The sequence below is a fragment of the Oculina patagonica genome, chromosome 3 (assembly GCF_052425735.1).
Source record: "Oculina patagonica isolate OP01 chromosome 3, crgOcupat, whole genome shotgun sequence".
Taxonomy (NCBI): Eukaryota; Metazoa; Cnidaria; class Anthozoa; order Scleractinia; family Oculinidae; genus Oculina; species Oculina patagonica.
Window position 1 is genome coordinate 8,253,938 of NC_135760.1, and position 20,748 is coordinate 8,274,685.

General features: G+C 38.4%; 2 protein-coding genes across 2 annotated transcripts; both read right to left on the reverse strand.

Annotated features, from left to right (window-relative positions):
• Positions 1-6,901: 6,901 nt before the first annotated feature.
• On the reverse strand, positions 6,902-13,025 carry LOC144646423 (peroxidasin homolog). Its single transcript, XM_078506010.1, has 8 exons — positions 12,899-13,025; positions 12,316-12,357; positions 11,391-11,979; positions 10,297-10,540; positions 9,569-9,753; positions 8,797-9,080; positions 7,934-8,505; positions 6,902-7,456 (listed from the first exon to the last, which is right to left on the reverse strand). Exons 2-8 carry the CDS (start codon positions 12,327-12,329, stop codon positions 7,410-7,412), a joined length of 1,935 nt encoding a protein of 644 aa, XP_078362136.1. The 5' UTR covers positions 12,330-12,357; positions 12,899-13,025; the 3' UTR covers positions 6,902-7,409.
• Positions 13,026-16,918: 3,893 nt separating this feature from the next.
• Positions 16,919-20,549, reverse strand: LOC144646433 (mitochondrial chaperone BCS1-like). The gene is made up of 4 exons (XM_078506022.1): positions 19,812-20,549; positions 18,517-18,580; positions 18,211-18,409; positions 16,919-17,398 (listed from the first exon to the last, which is right to left on the reverse strand). The coding sequence occupies exons 1-4, from the start codon at positions 20,461-20,463 to the stop codon at positions 17,057-17,059; spliced, it is 1,257 nt and encodes a 418-aa protein (XP_078362148.1). The 5' UTR covers positions 20,464-20,549; the 3' UTR covers positions 16,919-17,056.
• Between the last annotated feature and the right edge of the window lie 199 nt (positions 20,550-20,748).

The following is a 20,748-nucleotide window of genomic DNA, read 5'->3' on the forward strand; positions in this document are numbered from 1 at the left end:
GGCTGCTATGTCAATTCGGGTATGGTGAGTTGTTCCTGATATTGATCAATATACTAGATTAGGTTTAATCCCAGTGCCCAATATTAACTAAATTACGATCTTTTACCGCTTTGTTTCATAGAAAAGCCCGATGGTTTTCAAGAACAATCAAGGTATTTTGTGAAACAAAACAAACATTCAAACCAATCAGTTGTCCTCAATGACGACAAACCGAGGTGAGATTGTTGATTTATTTAATAGTAAAAAAAACAGTAAAATTCTTTACTGTCTGTCTTCACTGTTCGATCTCAGGTTTAAGAGGGTTGAACGATTTTTTATTAGAAATTTCTGAATGGTTTTGTGAGGCATTTAACGACTCAAATTTGTGATACGTGAACATGTTTATGGAACATCGGTTTGTTTGTTCGTTGCTGAAACATATACACTTTATGTTTGTATCTTATTAGACGTTTCTTGGACGTGTTTGAAGGCGATCCAAGATATTTTCAAAATTAAATAAGGCTGCGTTCTGTCCAATTCAAGCAAAGGCAACACACGAATTAAAGCACGAATTAATAACAAAACGATCCATACGTACCAAAGCAATTTTTCTTTTCCTTGCTTCCTGTCGGAAACAAATCTTTTAGAGACCTGAAAAGCGACTCGCAAAGAGGCTACTTCAGTGAGTCGTTCTATTTGCAGACTTCCGAGCCGTGTTTTCTAAGACTTTGTACATCTTGTGCCTCATTATGACATTTATTACCACTTATTTCCATTGATCATGACCTTCTCTTTTACGAGAAACAATTACTTTTTGACTGTTCCAAGTATTTTTAGAAGAAACGTTGATATGTCTTCTCCAAACTCAAGCACCGTGAAGTGAAAAACACTGCAAATTTTAACCGTTGACGTTTAGTCTTAAGTTCTCAGAACAATACTCAATTGCCAAGCATATATGCTATTTAGAGAATCTAAGATATTAAGTTTCAATCTGCTAACGAGACTAACGAAACAAGTGATATCATTCCCTTTCTTAAAGTGTAATTATGTATGATTCAAGGCCAGAAAATAAAGTTAAGTTCCGTCATAATGGAGACCCTCTAAACTGGCGACACCTTGGTTTCCCAACAGCGGCGCTAATTCTGTAATAACGGCAGTTGTTTTTTTTTGAAAGTACATTTGCATGGATCCGTGATGGGTGGTGTCGTTTATAACGAGACTTCATCATAGAGGGAGTAGTTGACTAGTTGAGTAGTAAAATATTTTGATAGTTAACTTTTTTTTCTTTTTTCAGTTTCGTCTGTTTTGAAGCAGATTTTGTCTGAGTATAATGCATTTAAATAGTTTCGCCATAGTTTTAAGATATCTACTTGTAATCGGTGGCTATTATTAGTCATTTCGTTTAGCGTTTAGGTTTTTCATGGTCTGCTTATTCAGTTGTCTTTTACTGTCTAAAGCAATTAAGTCTAACGACCAATTATTGCTCTTTACTGCAAGCTGAGGAGAAGTAGGAAAGCAAAGGAGTAGGATTTCTTAATACTATTTCGTTCAATTTCTGCCTCCACCATTTTCTGCTGACCCTTCAGTTTTATCTAACGAAAAATGCGATTACCTTCTATCAAATCACTTTTTATCGTTTATTGGCGCCATACTGACCGGCCATTTCATCTCCTGACATTCGCCTAACGTCCAGACATCTCTAGTGTTTCCGCCCCGTGTTGTCGCCACGTCCTAAAATGGCGATGATTTTCACAACAACTTCTTGATTTTAGCATCATACAGAAGTTACACATGCATGGATTTGTAAATTTTGGGTTCACATCTGCATACACCTTAGTTTTATTTGGCCTCATTTAAGTTACCTGCGATGACTTACTATGCCAAGAGATAAAATAAACCTCACACAATTGTACAAGTGGTAAAACGTTATTAACAGATATTGTTGCCTCTCACTTCATAAAGGGTTGACTTTCTTCTGTTTTAATACCAAAATCATGCCATTTTGATCATCAAAAGCTGTTTGACATCAAAAAATCTCATTTATTACTTTTTTGTTGATTTGGATCAGGTCTGGCATCTTCAGAGAGAGCGAGTCAAAGAAAGCCTGCTGTCCACAAACCGTTTTCGGTCCACGTGATAATCAGGTAGTTGCACTTTCTAGCTTCTTTTACTCTAACATTTACTAAGCTTCATTGAGACTCATGTGCAGCTGAATTGAAAGTCTGACGAAACGTTAATTGTATCACATCAACTTAGCCGTTTCCAAAAAGTTAAATTGCTTTAAGGTTTGCAGGAAAGGTTTGAAGGCAATTTTTGTCATTTTGGAATGCGAAATAAAAATAGCCGTCTGTATTCGCCTAAATTAAATACCCGAGAAGTCACACCAACAGCATATTTATATAAGTGATTAGTCCGCACTTATCTTAAGCAACGTGAGAGGTAAAATGCATAGAGAAGGGTTTAAAACGGCTAAATTAAGAAAAACTGCCATCATTTCATTTCTAATTGTAAGCTTTGAATGAGAGACAAAAATACGTGGAAGCTTGGACGAAATATGCTAACAAGACAGTTAACCTACTTTAACTTTCCCGATCCTTTAATTTATCTCAATCGTCAAATTTCTCACTCTTAATTGGAAACGTTGCTTATCCTAAAAGTTCAATCGCTACTGAACCTTGCTAACTAAAAATACTACGTAACTGCTTGAATCCAAATGCTAAAATGTTAATACCCCAAATTTTTAATTGATGATTAATTTAACACAAAATACTACTGATGTTTACTTGCACTAAACATTAAATCGTTGACTAATTCCAAATACAATCGGCCTGTCCTAAATACTGAATGACTTGCTTTTCTACAAACCAAATAGCTGTTCACTCTGAAACATTACAAAAATATCTTTTATTTATTTATTAACAATTCCAAAATTTACAAAAAAATACAATATAAAGTTATAAAAATACAATTGAACTCAAAGAGAAAATCAAAGTTAACGTGAAACCAAAAAGCAATTCTACTTAACGTTTAGCAAGATTGTTTTCGTATGAAATCACTTTGCGTGCACAATAAACTCAAATGCACCGTCGCTATTCAAGCTAACGAGAAAAGACAATCAAGAGTTGCAGGCTTTCGCCTCGCCTTTCTCTCAATGAGAAGTCCCTCCTGCGAAAAATGGTTTACCTTCAACGCCCTAACAGCAAGCAACGACGTATTGCCAAAAATCATCTTCAAAACAAACTGTTTCGATCGGCCTATCCTCAGATGAAGTTTGGGCAAAGACTGTTTCGTTCACAGCGCACCGCATTCCTTGTAGACGTACTTCATCTTTCTTCCATCCTTTCTTTACTGATTCTACGAGACCCTGGCTTTTACGGAAGATTTAATAATAGCTGCGAAAAACTGACCTTTCAAGCTGCGGCAATCTTTGCTTACAAACCGCTATACAATCTTGTTATTTTCAATAATAGATTTCTATCCTCTGGTTTAACATGGATGTCGGAAGACCGCTTCGAGTTTTAACATCGCTTTGTTTTCCTCATTGCCACAGACATTTTTTGGAATACCAACAAACTTAAAGTAAAATTTTCCTTCAAGCACTGTTCTTGCCTGTCGATACTTTCGTCTTGTTCGTCAATGTCATCTTATCTTCCTTGCCTTTATCTTTCGTTTTATAGTCGCTTGTAATAATTTTGTCTTTCTGTTCAACACTTCTTCAGCGGTTTGCAGTTCGGCTTCTTCATTCTTCTTTCTAGTTCATTTACAGGCTAGTCAACGGTTTCTATAAATCTTTAAGTATTTAATGCATCAACCTCGGAGTTTGTGTTAGTCCTCTTTCCGTTCATACAGAACGTTGTAGATCGGAATCCGCAGTGGCCGCCATGTTGGGCGCTAAGAACTGCTCGCCTGTTTTATCGCTGGCGGAGATTCGCAATCGCTTCATTTTTTCTTCGATCCTGTTTCTACTGGAGACGTTACTTGCAAATAAATTTCATGCTGAGTAAAATTGGTTCTTTATTAAAGTTTAACGGTTGTCGCGGAGGACAAGTTCCAAAAAGCGCTTAAGTTCCAAAAACGTTGTTGTCATCATCGACCACCCACGCACGCTTCTCGTGATCAAATAATGACTAAATCACTTATACTAGATTATTGCTTACTCTAAATAGTTAAATCATTGCCTAATCCTGCCACTAAAAGTTAAACCCTTGCAGTTATTTGAAACTGACGATACAATTCATGGGAGTTCAGTTAAATGACAACGTTCCGCGACAAACGACAATCGTTTGTGTGGCTAGAAGGTGCACGTTTCGCCACTGATACCTCGAATCATAAAACAAATCTATCAGAATATTAAAACAGGAAAGAAAATTACACATTCACTAAGTGCGAAACACCTCCCTTTTAGGTTGAAATGGAAAACGGAAAACTTCAACATTTACCGGAAAAACCAACGTGATGCTTTTATCTTTCAATTGGGTGTTTCCGTTAACGCAGTCACTGCCAAACTGAAATTTCATGATCCATGGATACTTTTACTGCAATTTTCTTCTTCTTACCTTATGTATTCGTCTCACAGTCGGATCTGATGTATCAGTTAGTGTTACTCAGTAGAGCACAACAGTAGAATCTGCTTCCCCTGATTAAAACTGTGAAGTTTTCAATCGAAATCGTCAGTTTTAATCGTTGAACGTGGGTGGAGCTCTGACAGCTCCAATGAGAAACGAAGAGCGTTACTCAGAGCACGTTCTCATTCATGAGTGGTTAAGATGTGTCACGTGTCAACGTGCCGTCCCACAGCTTAAACTAGGAATATTGGATGTTTACCGTAAAAGGTTATTATGAGCGCCTTAAATGAAGCTCGAATCGATTTAGGACAATTTTTGTGGTTAACCCTCATTAGAAGGTTTCGTCGTATCCTTGCATAATTGTGCGCTTGCGGTAAGCAAGTCCGCCCTAGTTAGCAAGTATATTAGTCTTTGTAAGTAAAAAGCTAACCGAATCAAATTTGTCTTGTAAATTCTGTGTTAAAACTGATCAAATTAAGTTCGCGTGCAGGGAAAATATTTGAGAGATATTGAACACAATAACTTCATTTTGACTTCACCAAGACGACCGTCATATTCAAAGATATTTGTCTATCAGTCTTATCTCTTCCTTGAAGTTACACGATATGCTTGCGTTTCACTTTCTAAACGTTACACCCACCTCGGACAAATATCAATGCATATTTTGCTCGCCAAAAGGAAGTTGTTGTTTAGTCGCGTGGGTTTTTATAATGGGTAACTTGTAGTTAGGTTTGTATATTATTTTGAGGGCATAGTTTCAAGGCTCAGTATAAGAAAAATGCGTCACTTGCTTACAGGATATTTCATTCAGTTATGATGGAAGACTGCACTGTATCATGTTGGTGAAAAGACATACAAAAGACAGTTTGAGAAAATGCGTCACCTACTTAAAATATATTTCATTCAGTTACGATCGAAGGCTCCAGAGTGCCCATGTTGGTAAAAAGGCATCATACAATAGTTAGTCTTAGAAAAACGCGTCACCAACGTTCAGGATGGTCCATTTAATTAATACCATTTCTATCTTTTATCAGGAAATCTATTCTTATTGGTGATAAGGAACTTTTATTCATACCCTACGGCTGTAAACAAGGCTATGAACTTAAAATGGCCCTTTTAACATCGGAAAAGGGTAAATAAGAGTGTAATTTGTCTTCGGAACAAAACTCTTACTAGAAATTTATTGTCAACTTTGAAATGAACCGTAGCATATTTCCTGTATCTACGCTATTTAATGCACGATTTCGTAATATCGGACCTGGTTAAAATGTCGGCGCAATATGCATACCTTTACAAGTGTTCAGTTTATTCATTTTTGTCTGTCGATTTAAGCCAAACATTCACTTCCACTCCTAATGGCAAGGGAAATGATCTCTATGGGAAAACTTTTGGCCAGGGCTGCGTTTCCTATTTTTTGTTTTAGCGCATTTTACATTATTTTAAAATATCAGCGATGCTATGTTTGTTTCAGCACATTTCGCATTTGTTAAAAATATTGTAAGGCTATAAATAACGCTTGGAGATATTGGACTTTAAGTCGTGATACTTGTGTGATTGCAAACACGCTAAAAATGTGGGAAATGAGGGGTATTGATGTGATGGAAAGGGTGCTGGCTAAAAACAAGTACGAGAAACTAAAATTATATTTTAGATCGACTACCGTGCACTTCCGAAAAACGACCTTTCCCCTTCGTGCCAAATCACTAGTAATTAAATACAACTGCCATCGTTAATATCCCCCGCCCACAGAAGTGGACGCCAATTTAGGTCCCCTTTCGTACACTTTCATGAATGTCCCTTCACGCCACAACCCATACACTACAAGAAAAAGAGGGTCATTTAACAGCTCTCGCAAGATCACACATGAATTGCCCGCTACCCTTCGAGAAAACAATAGAACAAACAACAGGAACAATGCCCCTAGCCCAAAAAACAATAGCCTGCAAGGTGTCACATGAATGGCTCGCTACTTAAACATCAGGAAAAATGCCCCTAGCACCCCAAAAATAGCCTGCAAGGTGTCACATGAATGGCTCGCTACTTAAACATCAGGAAAAATGCCCCTGGCCCCAGAAAAGGAAAGAAAAGGAAAAGGAACCAACATCCCCTCGTTGCTACGCCCACTCTAACCCCTGTACCTTTGCTTCAAATATCAGTCCATGGTCTTACATTATAAGCTCTGATTTAAAACTAGTCATAATAGATTTTCATTCGATAATGAGCCTTGGAGAATTCGAAGAGCTTTCATAGCTCAGTTGGTTTGATTTTTGAGAAAAAGCCTGTCCATACACGAGCCTGTTTACGATTCTTTGTTATCCATTGTCACTACATCGAACAATACGAGTTTAAAGACAACACACGTTATATCACATCTTTTATTTATCCACCTGTATTATGCCTATATACTACTTGTACAAGAGTTTGTTCAACACCCACATGACAACATGCTGTTTTATTTAACAACACTAGATTTCAAGCTGAAACTACTGAACCTGTTATAAAAAAAATCCACGTCTTTTCCAACCGGTCAACAAGCTGATAGCCTCGCAGTTTCACAATAACGCAGTACTCAACTCAAACTTTTTCAAGCTTTTAGCTGAGAGTAGTAGTTCTTGTGCGTCTTTATTAAAAGCTAATATCATGAATAAACGTTACCGTCTTTGTTTGTTTTTTTTTCTCACGAACATTTACTTTGCTAGACCTTTGAATCCTATGAGAGTTGTCGTTTACCTAACCCAGGAGCAGACGGATGTACATTTAAATTTATCATTGTATCAAAACATTACAGATATACTTATTGAGAAAAAAATTGCTATAAATGTGATGGTGTTTACTTCCAAGTTAAATTGTTCTGGCTTATTTCCTTTAGCTGCAACTTCCACATCTCGCTAGTTTGTCTTCCATTCCTGGTTCTGAGGATGAAAGGAGAGAAAAAGAAAAAAACTTGTGAATAGTGCTCGCTTCCATAATTAAACATCTTCAAATGCTTCCCTTCTTCACAGATATACTATCCATTTATTTTAAAGAGGGTCTATGCGGAACCAGTTAAACCTGTCTTGCAGAACTCATTTTGCGTGTTATTTGTATTACACGAAGCAACGTTGGATAATAAGGTGTCTGTATTTCATTGGGCAGAATTAACGAATTAATTAATTTACCCATTTTTTCCCAAAGACATTAAAGGAGCTATGTAGCAGATTTTAATTGGTCTAAACTGTTCTGAAATTAGTGGTAGGCAACTAACCCATAAGAAAAATTATCTTTGAACATCTAAAGGAAGATATAATCTTGATTTGTGAATAGAAATCAACCTACGGCAATAAATATCGATTTCTTGGTGACGCGCGAAAACGTTAGCCTAACTTTTTAAAGTTGCAATATTTACTCACCTTCTTTCCACAAGTTTAAGTCGATGGACGGAATATCATCACAGTGAACCACATTTAAAGTATCTTCAAACACATTCGGTTGAATTTCCTTCACGTTATCTGAATTGTCACAGATGAGTTTCGCCAGAGAGCTTCCCTGTCTGATCGAGTCTAGCTGCTCCAAGGTGAAGCCTGTGGTCGGGTCGTTTCGCTCGTACCAGAATCGATCACCCACGCGGTACCTCTGGAACGTTCTGGCAATGATGCAGGTGAAGGTCTGTCCCAAGATAGACCCAGCTTGAGGATTCTCGCTAACACCTCCAACATAAAGGTCCACATCCGGAAGAAATGCGTCAATGTTATTGACATCTTGGACGTACGCCTTTTTGATCCTTGCCAGCTGGTTTAGGTCGATATCATTGAGATCTGCAAACGTGTTAGCAACGCCACCACCACAGGCCGCTCGAAAATCTATGTAGGGTGGTAGGCCATGATCCCGACCACGCTGGATGTTAATTGCCAGGAGATCTCCCTGGGTACCATCACCAGGGCCTGGCATTATTAGGCTCTCGTGAATAGCTTCGGCAAAGTTCCTATACACACGAAAAGGCAATTTGTTAGTGATGTTTACTCAGTTGTGCTCACAGGAGCTCAACCAACGTCACCTTATCGGGAAGTTTAAGTTTACCCGAACGCAATCCATTTTAATCTTCTCTAATTTTGCCCATCCATGCCCCTTTTTGGCCTTACTGTGTTTTTTTTTATTTCTTCTACCGTTTTAAGCCATTATTGTGAAATTTCAGTTAATTCTATGAACAGCTGGTCAGTGCCGAAATTGCCTAAAATTGCGTGACATAGCCCCTTTAATGCTCCAGCATTCTTACCTGTCAAACAGCTGTGCTTGTTCTCTTACAAGCCCCAAATGTAGACCATCGATTCCATTGTTTTCAAGTTTGTACAAAGCAGATGGATCAAAGAACCTCGTAACACTAACTTCTCCAAGTCGTATAAAATCTTTGCTGAACTGTCCAAAACTTTCCCGAATCAGGGAGTGACCCATCCTGAAGGCGGCTGCAGCCAACGAGTTGAACGTCGTTGCGTCCCCGTTTGGATCGTAGCCGTTAAAAAATTGGCCTGCTGGCTCCAACAAAATGCCGTTTTGTCGTCTCTGAAAAGCAGAAAAAGAAATAATCAATTTGCTGTCGTTTGTGTGCTTGTCGTTGCTGCTACTGTGTTTGTTAATACGAGCTCAATAATGAACTACGTCGCTTCTCGTTATATCTTACATCTATTTCCTTTAAAAAATACAAATTATAATATAACTACCACAGCCGCGCAATCAAATGCAGTATACATAAGCGTGCACCATAATCCAATACTGCACGCTCTGGCGTGAGCAAAACGCTTAGAAAATTTTTCATCGGCAATGATATATAACAATCAGTCGGTGCGCGCTAAAACATGAATTAATTGTAATAAGGGGTTGATCAGGTAAAAAAAAAAACCAGCATTTTGGCTTAACATTTTGGTAAAAGGTAATTAGAAATTTGTTGTCTGTTTACAGACCCTCTATTTTCTCTAAGTTAGACAAGAACTTCAAACAAAATTAAAAGAACGCGTGAACGCAAGTGGGTGGGGATAAAATTTGGTTCTTACCAATTCTTCACTAAAGAACAATGTTGGCAGCCATTCGTTGTACGTAATGTGCTGAAGGTGCGCAATCACGATTTTTCGCGCTTCTTGGAAGATTCTTTCGTCGTGCCATGTTGGATTGAGATTATGAAGAAAATGTGCGATTCGGTTGTGCTCTCGCGTAATAAGGATGTGGAGGGTCATCAGCGCTGTTGACAAATGAGAACGAGGTTCTTTAGAGATTATATCATTACCATTTAGACATTATTGATAATGTTTCGTAGTGCAAATTGACTGCGTGGAGTACAATTCAGAAAAAGAACAGGACGAATGATTTTAAATTATGAGCACAATTACTTTCTGAATTACACGAGGTCGAGGGCTTATTACCAATTATCATTCCGACATCAAATCTCAAGGTAACAAGTCTTTGAGAATCTTTATAAAGTGGGGGATATATTCTGTCAGTTTTGTAGCAACAAAAAGGAGTACATTTCAAAGAACAGCGGCTTACGGCCCCTTTTCTATCCGGAACGTTTAAACTGCCATTTCAAGGATCTAACCAAAACATCATAACAATGTTTAAAAATCTAACTAACTATATAAACTCGAAAACTCAAGGCTTAATAATTATTATTGTGCTTTTGCTTTTTACATTGAAACGATTGATTTTTAAAAGGCATAACTGTTTGATAATGCTAAAGCTATACCAGGATTAAAAGTTTTCAGTTAGCAAATTAAAGTACACATACTTGGGTTTTCATTGTCTCTAAAATCGGCAAAGAGAAAACAAGGTTTAACTGAAGGCCTTGGAGATCTGCAAAACGTTCCTGGTTCAGCCGGAGGAGAAATTGGCATCCTATCGGAACGCGGTACTGGAAGCGGAACAACTCGTATCAATCCAATGTTTGACGTCTGGTCTCGAACAGTCTCCGCTTCTTGGCAATTGGCACCGTAGATATTAGAGCCGTCCATGTAGGACGAGACCAAGTTGATCTAAACGAAAGAAAATTACATGAGATTTTTTTTAGATGAATGACACTCACTACAAATAGTCCTTCTAGTCTTCCCAGTCCAAGCCTTTGTAACCAAACCATTTCTCTCTGTAATTGTATTATTAACTTATATGTTTCAATCTGGAAACATTCATTTTAAGCAAAGCACTCCAGCGCGTGCTTTCTAAGAAGGTGTTTATTAATAAGTTTTACGGCTTGTCTTACTATGAAATCAGTCAATTTATCATAATTTAGTGAAAGTTTTATACTTTAAACTTTGTATGTTTATCCAATTTTCTCGCCATCAGCCAAGTTTGACAAGTTTGATGATTTTTTCACTCCTCGCAGTTTGTCAGAGCAATGAACAACGCCATCAAAAAAATGTCTGTACATTAGCGGTTGTTCAGCAGAATATGCTTTAATAAATTGGCAAATATCTTAGCCAGTTTTAAAGGGATAGTGTCAAGAGAAATCTTCTTAGTCTTCGTGTAAAATAGTTTAGAATTACGAGGATGCACTCGCTGTTAGGCAAAATCTGATTACCTTTGAATAGCAAAAGAAAAGGATGAAATCATTCTCCAAGATGTAAATAAAGTGCAATAAATGGTTTTCAAGATGTTTTCTTCCACGTACAACTGACAAACTTGAAAATGTCGGGCCGACGTTTTTAAGTTTAACGGTACTTTTTTCCTACAAGTCTGTACCCAAACCACGTTTCAACAATTTTCAGGACTTGTAAAGTACGTTTAGCAAGGCAAGGTCATTATGAGTGGATTTACAATTCAAACCAACACCCTCATGGGATTTTCAAATTGCACTAAATAAAAAGAAATGGTTCACGAAAAACAAACCTGCTCGCCATCTCTCTGTGTAGATCGTGAGAGAGGAATGCATTGTACATTTAGATTAGTTGTTAACCGGTCGTCGGGGTTTGCCTGCGAGATTGGGATACCGATACATCCTGGGTTGTTAGTGGGACATGGTTCATTGTTGGTTCCACATCCTTGGGTCATGTTGGATGCGGTCAGTGTGAAGTCGTGGTCGATGAAAGAACCCCACGCCATGGTCATGTGAGTGAAGTTGGGAGCCGCGCCCGCGTTCTCGGAGGTGCTCAGGAACACGATGTTGCTGATTGTTCTTGCATTCTCCAGCAGCAACGGTTCAACTACAGACGCAATCCTTGGTCCCTGTCCGTTTTGGAAGGCTGGTGGAACGAAACGGACAAACGTTGATTCGGCAGATCCCTGTGCTATGTTGCACAAGTTGTTGCATGTGCCGTCAAATGTGCGATACATGCGTTTGAAGCATGCTAGTCTCTGCTTAAGTGGATCACAGTTTGCCTGGTTAAGCGTGTCCAAGACTAGTTGGCCAGAACTTGCAGAAGAAGACACTTGGTGCACTTCATATGCACTGGCAATGAGTAGAACTCCAAGAAGGAAGCTAAATAAAAGAAAACAATTATCTTAGACATTGTTTTAATCTGAGCACATGCCAGTTGGTTCGAGAGTAACCCTTATTTTTCTTATCGCTTCCTGCGTCTCGATAATTCAAACGCAAAGCACGATATCTCAAACATTCTTCGACCGGAGCATATAAAAACAACATAAAAATTTCTGGTAGTAATTTGTAAGCAGTTTTTCCTTCTCAGAGGGACCTCTAGCACTTGGGATATAGAAAACAGAAGAAGCACCATGTACTGAAATACCTTTACTTTTTCAAACGGTTCAAGTTCCATAGAAAAAATAAACTGCAAATTATAATTAATTTTAAATTTACCTTAAACACTGCATTTTTCTCTCGACAATGCTACGTTCTACACTGTTGACATAAAAAGACAAGTAAGGCTTTAAAAATTGTAACTAATAATCTTCTACACTATTCAGTTTCAGGTTAGCATGCATGGGAATTAGATATTAAGCTTAATTTTGATAAGCTTAGAAATGACGACGTTCTTATCAAAACTCTTAGTCCGAAGAAACATTTAATAAGTACATTAAACAAGGCAAATTGATTTCATTGTGTTTCATTCAAGTTACAGCAACCCAGAAAAGTAACTTTTTTGCATGGGGGCAAGTACACTCTTTAAACGAAGACGCATTTCACTTATTCTATAGTGAGAATATTACATAGAACAAAACGCAAAAATAGCTGAAAGTTTTCTTTAAAAGCCAAGAGAAATTTGTAAACCACTTTTTAAGTGCGTTTTTGCTGGAATTTCACGATTTAAACTAGGGTTCGCACATAAACGAGAATGACTACAAAAGGACAAGTCGACGGTGAAAATAATTTGTTAGTTAACGCGGCCAGCGGATATAGGAAAAATCCCGAAAGAGACCTCAACAGGAAAAAAGAAGGTTACCTGCTTCTTCAAACTGTGTACGTGAGTTGAAAACCCTTGCCAGATCTTAACAACTCGGTCAACTTCCAATCCTTGAGTTTCCCTCTAAAGAACTGACTACTTGTTGTGGTTCAGGATGGGTCGACCAAGTTTCTTTTATGCTAGCTAAGCGCTCATTAGTTCCTTGCTATGTGGCAAAAAATTGTGCCTTGTCACGACAAATAAGCACTACAAACAAAGCACTTTAGATAAGTGTTGAAGCAAATATCTTAGTGGTAATGACTTAATTCGCGATTTCTATGAACAGGAACTTCGCGGGCGCCGTTGTACTGGGAAATACGCACGGTGGTTCTAGGACATTTATAACTGTCGTGTTTATGAGTTGTTTCCGTTGGATCAAACGTAACCGATAACGGTTCGATGGAAACGCAGATATAGCTAGCGTCATGGTAATATTTAATTTAAACGACGTCTGTTCGGTCAAAAGGATATATAAGTAGAGTACGTACTTTAACTTTGTACCGGATTTGTTAACGTGCATTGAAAGTTTTGCTTAACTGACCGTATCTTAAAGAAGCAGTGTCACTGATATTTGAAGCCATTTTTCTGATTACTTCCAAATTGAAGGAAACCTCAAAATAATAGTTTTATAATGTAGAAAATGACAAAGGAGTAATAAAAACGCGAAAATAACCAAGGATGGTTTCGACTGACGAAGATTAAGAGAGATCACGAACAACAAACTTGAAAAAACTTGCCAGGTTTTTCAAGATACGTTCTCCTTGACGTAGTTCCTTTAATACGACACGCAACGTCGCAAAGTCAGTACTTATCAACCAAAACTGAATATATTGAGCGTTTCAGTATTTTTTAAACTATAATTGAAGCCCGACTTAGCACTTCTTTTCTTTTCTTGTTTAATGTGGATATTAAATCCAGTCTACAAAGCTGCAATATCCAGCAATAGAGAAATGATATTGAAAAGAGTCTCACCCTCTCGACATTATCTGAAGCTGTTTGTATTTGACTGCAAACAAACTAATAATTGACTATTGAGACAAACAAGCAGTGAAACTTTAGTTAGTTTGAAACCTTGTAAGCTTTTAAAGTAAAAACACAAACACAAACACCAATAATTTTATCTTCCTTACTAAAATTTTTGAAAGGTTCATGAAACACACAAACAAATACAGTTCATCTTATTGCTCCTTGTACCTTGACGTCAAGAAATATAATAAACATAATATTATAACAATAACAAGTTACATTGCGTAACCTATACACCTTCGGTAATCAGGCGTAAGCTAAACAGGTAGATAATATTGAATGGTGGTCTTTAATTTTCTAACACCTCAAAATATCAGTTCAAAATGATCGGGGATTGTGTGAGTTTTCTAGGCATATTCTTGTTGTATACTAAGACTTGATGTGGTACCAGAAGAACATAATACATAATCTAGATTATGTACTTCTGGTGGTACATTTGGTAAGCATATTCACGCAAACGTTACTCAGTAAGAACTTTAACAAAATTTTTGAGAAGGTTTTGTGCCAATATCTGAATTAAAGTCAAGGTTATTAACATCAAATCATACTTTTAGAGCCAACGAAAACAGTATTCGAGAAATTTATGCAGTGAGTCAGCTGAAGTGAGTCAGCTTAATCAAGTATATTTCCTACACACTCAGCAGACAGGCGTTCTGCATAATAACATATTTTAGATAATGGGAAATTACGAAATCACAAAACGTCTGTACTGATATTAGCTTTTCTGTTCAAGTGATTTTGGACCAATATTCAAAAACAATGTCTTCCACAATTTTATAACGATATGGTCATCTGTCGCAAGACTATAAAGTGCTACCCTCGTACAAGACAATTTATTTTATGTAACACATCAAAAAAATGATAAATAAAAGTGAAACGCAAGGGAACGCTATTTGTTTCCGCAAAGTTATGGTAAGAAAAGTTTCGTGAAACTCTAGCTGGAAATTGAGAGGCTGTGGCATTTTTTGGGGGGACGGGGGGACATATACCTTCTTCGCTGTAGTTAATGAATTTTAAACGATTATCAAATCTGACATGAATACCGTAAAATTCCGGTTATAAGCCCCCCCCCCCCCCCCCGCTTATAAGCCCTCCCGGTTATAGGCCCATCTACCTGGAAACAAAAAAATACAGCCGATTATAAGCCCCCCCCCCCTCTCTCTACTAGATGGCAGTACTGAACAGGGCTAAATGTTGCTTTATTATGCGTTTTTAACAAAAACAGTATTTCGATCAACACTCCTTTGGCTCGTTTCGAAACGTTTATTTTATTCCACTTATAAGCCCTCCCAGATATAAGTCCCTCCGCTTATAAGCCCACCCAAAACCTCTTACGAAGTTGTATAAGCCCAGGGCTTATAACCGGAATTCTACGGTATATGAAATTCATATATTTGTACTGCGGACATACATAGAGATATACATAGAGCGCTGCACTAGTATCGCAGAGGTCATGGGTTCGATTCCCGTTCAAGCCTTAAAATTGGTATGCGCTCAAGAAAACCTAAGCAGGTCAAATAAAATGGTGACGGATTACTCGTGCTGAACCAACTTTTTTGTGACAAGCCTTCATCCTTTGGTCAGCACCAAACGGTGAAACAAGGAAAACAAGTCGCCAAGAAATATATATATATATATACTCGTGGAAGTTCGTGGATGATCAGTGATGCCCATTATGCTGATTCAGACAACGCAGAAAGAATTTCCAAAACAAAAAAATGGTCGCTCGGTGCGAGGGTTACAAGCCAGCATTGCTGCCATTAATTTGAACACCTAGATTGTACCTTCTCTCTTTTCTCTTCTTTTTTTGGAAATTAAAGGGGAAAAAATACTGATTTTCGAATTTGAAATCCTGTGTGAAGATGCGCGGTTTTTTTTATAAGAAGAAACTCCAAATACTTCTCCTTCGCCGTGTATAAATGAAATAGCGGTATGCACACTAAGAAAAAATTACGTACGCTGGTCGTAATGTTGTGCTTTTTACCCGCACCTAGAAAACACTTCCACACTTGAGAAGTGTAGAACTAAGTAAAGAATGAAAGAGTAGAATAACTGGGAAAAGGTCGTTATAATATAATCCCCTGTTTGTCAGAGTATTATACAATTCCACACTTGAGAAATGTAGAACTACGTAAAGGATGAAAGGGTAAAATAAGGGAGAAAAGGTCGTTATAATCCCTAGTTTGTCAGAGTATTCTACACTTCCACACTTGAGAAGTGTAGAACTAGGTAAAGAATGACAAAAGTAGAATGAAAATCCCTAGTTTGGAAGTGTTTCTATACTTCTCCAGTATACATTAAAAAGTGTGGAACTAAGTAAAGAATGACAAGAATAGAATAGTAGGCAAAAAGGTCGTTATAATCCCTTTAGTTTTTCAGTTTTCACTACTTCTATGCATTAGGAAGTGTGGAACTAGAATAAAGTGTAGAAACCCGGGATTTCATGGCCATTGCGGACATATGTGCACGTCTACCCGTGTTTTGGCAACTCGCGTGATCAGAAAGAATAAGAGGTATACTGATAAGAGAAGCGTCGCGTGATAACCGAAATAACGGGTGCTAAGGAGACTAATGTACTCGTTCCGTGCATTAATTATACTCTACCGAGTGGAATGAGCTTATAATACTGAAATGATTTAACTCTCAAAAGAAGATTGACATGCCTTCTAGCAATTTTAAATATGCATATGCTAATTCCAACAGTGGAAACTCAAAACACGTAGGAGAGGGGAACAAAAGCGAACTGAATTATCACGCTAGAGGATAACATTGATTATTAAAAACTAGCAATGGTATATAGCAATTCCTGAGTTTTGATTGGTTAACAGGCAATGGTATATGAGCTCATATACCATTGACCACAAATATGGTAGCCGATACGCGTCAACGAAAACAGCTGGGGAGCTTACATATTGCAATTCTTTGGGCGTTTTTAATAAAACAATTATTCCGCTTTTAACATTTTAAAATATTAAATAATAATGACAAACAATTACGAAGACGATCTGTAAACATTTACTTGTTTACAGAAAAAAGCGACGTAAATTTGGAACGTTTTTTCGAAAGAGTTAACTAAGGCAGAAACAACAACGAAGACAATTTCTCAAGTTCAATTTAATTTAAAAAAATAAACTAATTTCTTAGGATCTCCACATTTTCTATGGCACCGAAAGAATCGTTTTTGAACAGCATAAAATGTCCTTGGATCTGCGCAATACTCTTTCTCTGTCCGAGTTCCATCACCTTGTCCGCGAACTCCTCTGCCCGAGCAGGGGTCTGGTCAGGATAAAAGCGACTGTACATTTTTTGAACCTGACTCTTGGAAGCAAGGCCAATTTCCTGTTTGACATCCACCCTGCCCGGCCGTATGAGGGCTGGGTCGAGTCTGTCCAGGTGATTTGTGGTCATGAAGACAAGCCGTTCTTCAGAGGACGCCACGCCATCCAATGTGTTCAAAAGACCACTAAAGGTAACCTAGAGAAAAGATAACAAAAATTAAACCTTTTCTTTTCTGTGATCCAAATATTTATTGCACAACTCTATTTTATTACTTTAGCCATAAAACTTTATATTAATAAATACATTCAATCTACGTTTTAAAAATTTAATAATCATTATAATTAGTGGACACCCACTTAAGTCAAGTAGCTCCTGCCTCATACGGACACATATTCTTACACTAGCACTGTATGAACCTCTTGAAAATAAGTGAATAACTACAGAAATCAGAGGATTTTTGCAAACTACATGTAAACTGCATTGAACACAACTAAAAACACAGCAGAACATATCCATTTAATTTTAGAATTTTTAGTTATATTTCAGCTGGTAAAGACTACTTCAAGCCAAGTGGCCCATACCGCAACAGTTTATCCGGGCCACTTTCAGTAGCATTAAGAGACAAGAAGTGTTTCTACCCCTGTTTCTACTCCCCCCTGGATGAGATGCTAGTCCATCAAAGCGCTACCCCCAGCAGTAAAGTGCTGGTACCCATTTATACACCTGGGTTGAGAGAGGCACTATGAGAGTTAACTGTTTTGCCCAAGAAAACAACACAATATTATTAGCCTGTTATCAGCCGTCTCGCTCCACTCATGACTTTTTGGGGCGGAGCGGGAGGGCTGTACACAGGAAATGAACCCGGCTAGTGCACTAAAAATTAGACTGCCACATCTCCCACATAATTCAGCTGACCAGAGGCAAATAGATAGAGTAAACATACATGCTATACAATTAACCAGCCTTATCAGCTTATCGAACAAAATAAATGTGTTATTTTTTCATACCCTGTTTACATAGCCACTAGCTCTTCCCTCATTCTTCTCATCAGTTCTTTTGACAAAGGCTGCGTCAATATCTTCTAACAGGATAATACTTTGCTGAGGTGCCACACTCATTAGATGGTTGAGTCGGTCATCTGACAGGCTTCGATCACTTAAGTTCATTACACATATACTGTAGTCCAGTTCCCCAGCTAGTGCCTGTCTGCAGGTTACAAAACAATGGATGTTAGGTTAATGTTTCACTGGCCAAGGAACCAAAGAAAATGGAAGATATTTTTCTCACATTCTATAGTCTATTATTATACATACATGTAACTACTTTTTCCACAACCTGGAGGTCCATACAGTAAGTACCCTCTCCTGTAAGGAATTCCTACAAAAAACAACGCAACATGTAAACAGAATTGAGCAAATAGATTATTCTAAGGATAATAAACACAGCAACCTGATTCTATTCCCTTAAAAATCACAGTTTTCTTTAATACAGCTCATCATACAGTGCCCTTTAGATAAAAGTGGAACTGAAGCCAAATGGGTTGGAAGACCAAGGTTTTACTAGTAATATCTTGATCAGAATGGATGTTACACAAGAATTTGTCCAATCACAAAGCATGGTAGAAACTACCTTTGGAGAACAAGAAATGGTTTCGAAAATCCATGCAAACCTGAAGGATATCAGAACAAGCTTTTGGGAGCCATGTGCAGACAGACTACACTTGTAGTGTAGACTGTCTTACTAATACAGGCTGTTGCACAGTTGTATAAAGAAACATTACAAAAAATTTTAAAATTACTGGGTTGTTAGCTGAAGAAGAGCTGAGTAAGTTACTGTGATTACATGTTGGTAAGGTAAAAGTAAGAAAATAAACAAAGGTGGGAGAGGGCTTATATCAGGAGGGAGGTTGGTCGTTAACTGGATATTTTTTTTGCTATCTGACAGAGGGCCATATACATAGGATGGGATGACCAAAACCCATGAACAGGCTCCAGCTGGAAGGGCCAACCAGGATGTGACTGTGGCTGGAAGAGCCAAGAAGGGACTGGCCACGAGTGAAGTGGCTGAGGGAGGTGGGATTGGGGGTGAAAAAATCCAGTGCATATACTAGCTTAGGTATACAGACAGCTTTCCCGTGGTATTGTACATGTATTTACAGACTTTTGGTGTGCTATTGAAGACCACTCACTCCAGTAAGCTCTGGGGGAGCATGCCCCCAGAACCCCCTAGGAAGGTGTCCCTTTCCCCTAGGAAGGTGTCCCTAGGAAGGTGTCTCTTCAGTGTCACAATAAACTGCTTTGCTCTCCAATATCAAAGTCAAAATCTCACTCTATGCCAACAAATCAATTTAAGAGATCCCAGAAAAAGGATTATTTTGGGGACAGAATTACGAAAACTCATTATTTTATATTATGCACACTGGACTAAAAAAAAATATGACATTATCATTTTTTGCAGTTTCCTGGTCTGCTTTGTGCATATGTCACACGCATGTACAAACTATACCTGTTAACCCTCCCCCCCCCCCCCCCTCTTGTTCAAAGCAAATTTTTGTTTACATTTAATAGCTCCATATAGGCATCAGTGTGATAAGTATGTGTTGAAATACCTCTGTCTATGTACCAATTAGTTGATGCGATAAATTCTTTAACATCAGCCAAGATTTTTTCAGATATGCCAACATCTAACACAACAGAGTCTAAAGGCCTCTTTCGACGGGGAAACCCAAACTGCCTCCAATCTGCTCCCATTGCTATATACATCACAGTCTTGCCCTCCTGTTTTTCAAGTGCCATATGTCTTGCCTCGCTCAAAATATCAAAAAACAGCTGTTTGTTCGTCGCAAGTGCTGTTAGAGTAACAGTTTCCCATGGCGCACCCGTAGTGAGATCGACCATTTTTTCCCGCGACCTCTCGACTCGCACGAAGCTGTTTTTGTACTTGAAAAAATGCAAGCCAGGACTCGGAGAGAAATCAAATCGGGTGTTTACTTTGCCGGTTTCGTGTTGCTGGTATGTTGTCTCTACACTGAGATGTTGCGCTCGTTGACCCTGAGCCGCGATCCACTGTAAAATCCAGTGATAGCTCTTGTCTTTGCTGGGGACTTCGAGTGTGATGATCGCATATCGACGGAAAGCAGTGTAGGCGAACTGACCTCCTTTCTTCAAGGCTGCTAGCCCAGCACCAACACCAACCAAGCCAAATCCAGCTGAAAAGTATGGATTGCTCCCCAAGGAAGCAATAAGCTCAGACAGGGGCATTGCTTAGGCCGCGATTTGATTTTTTAAGGTAAGGACTGTGAATATACACACAAACAGACAAACGCTTTCGCGGCCGCCATGTGCAATTTTTGCTGAGCCCGCGGTGCAAATACCCGCGGTTTACATTATAGGCACTTTTTTCTCCATATATCCTTAACAAAGTGTACCTGTACATGGAGAAAAAAGTGCCTATTACTCCACGCGCGTACTCCTCCCACGCACCCACGAAAGCGTATCCTCGCGCGTGGGTCTATCAGTACTCCAGCACAGGCTGGAGTAAAATCA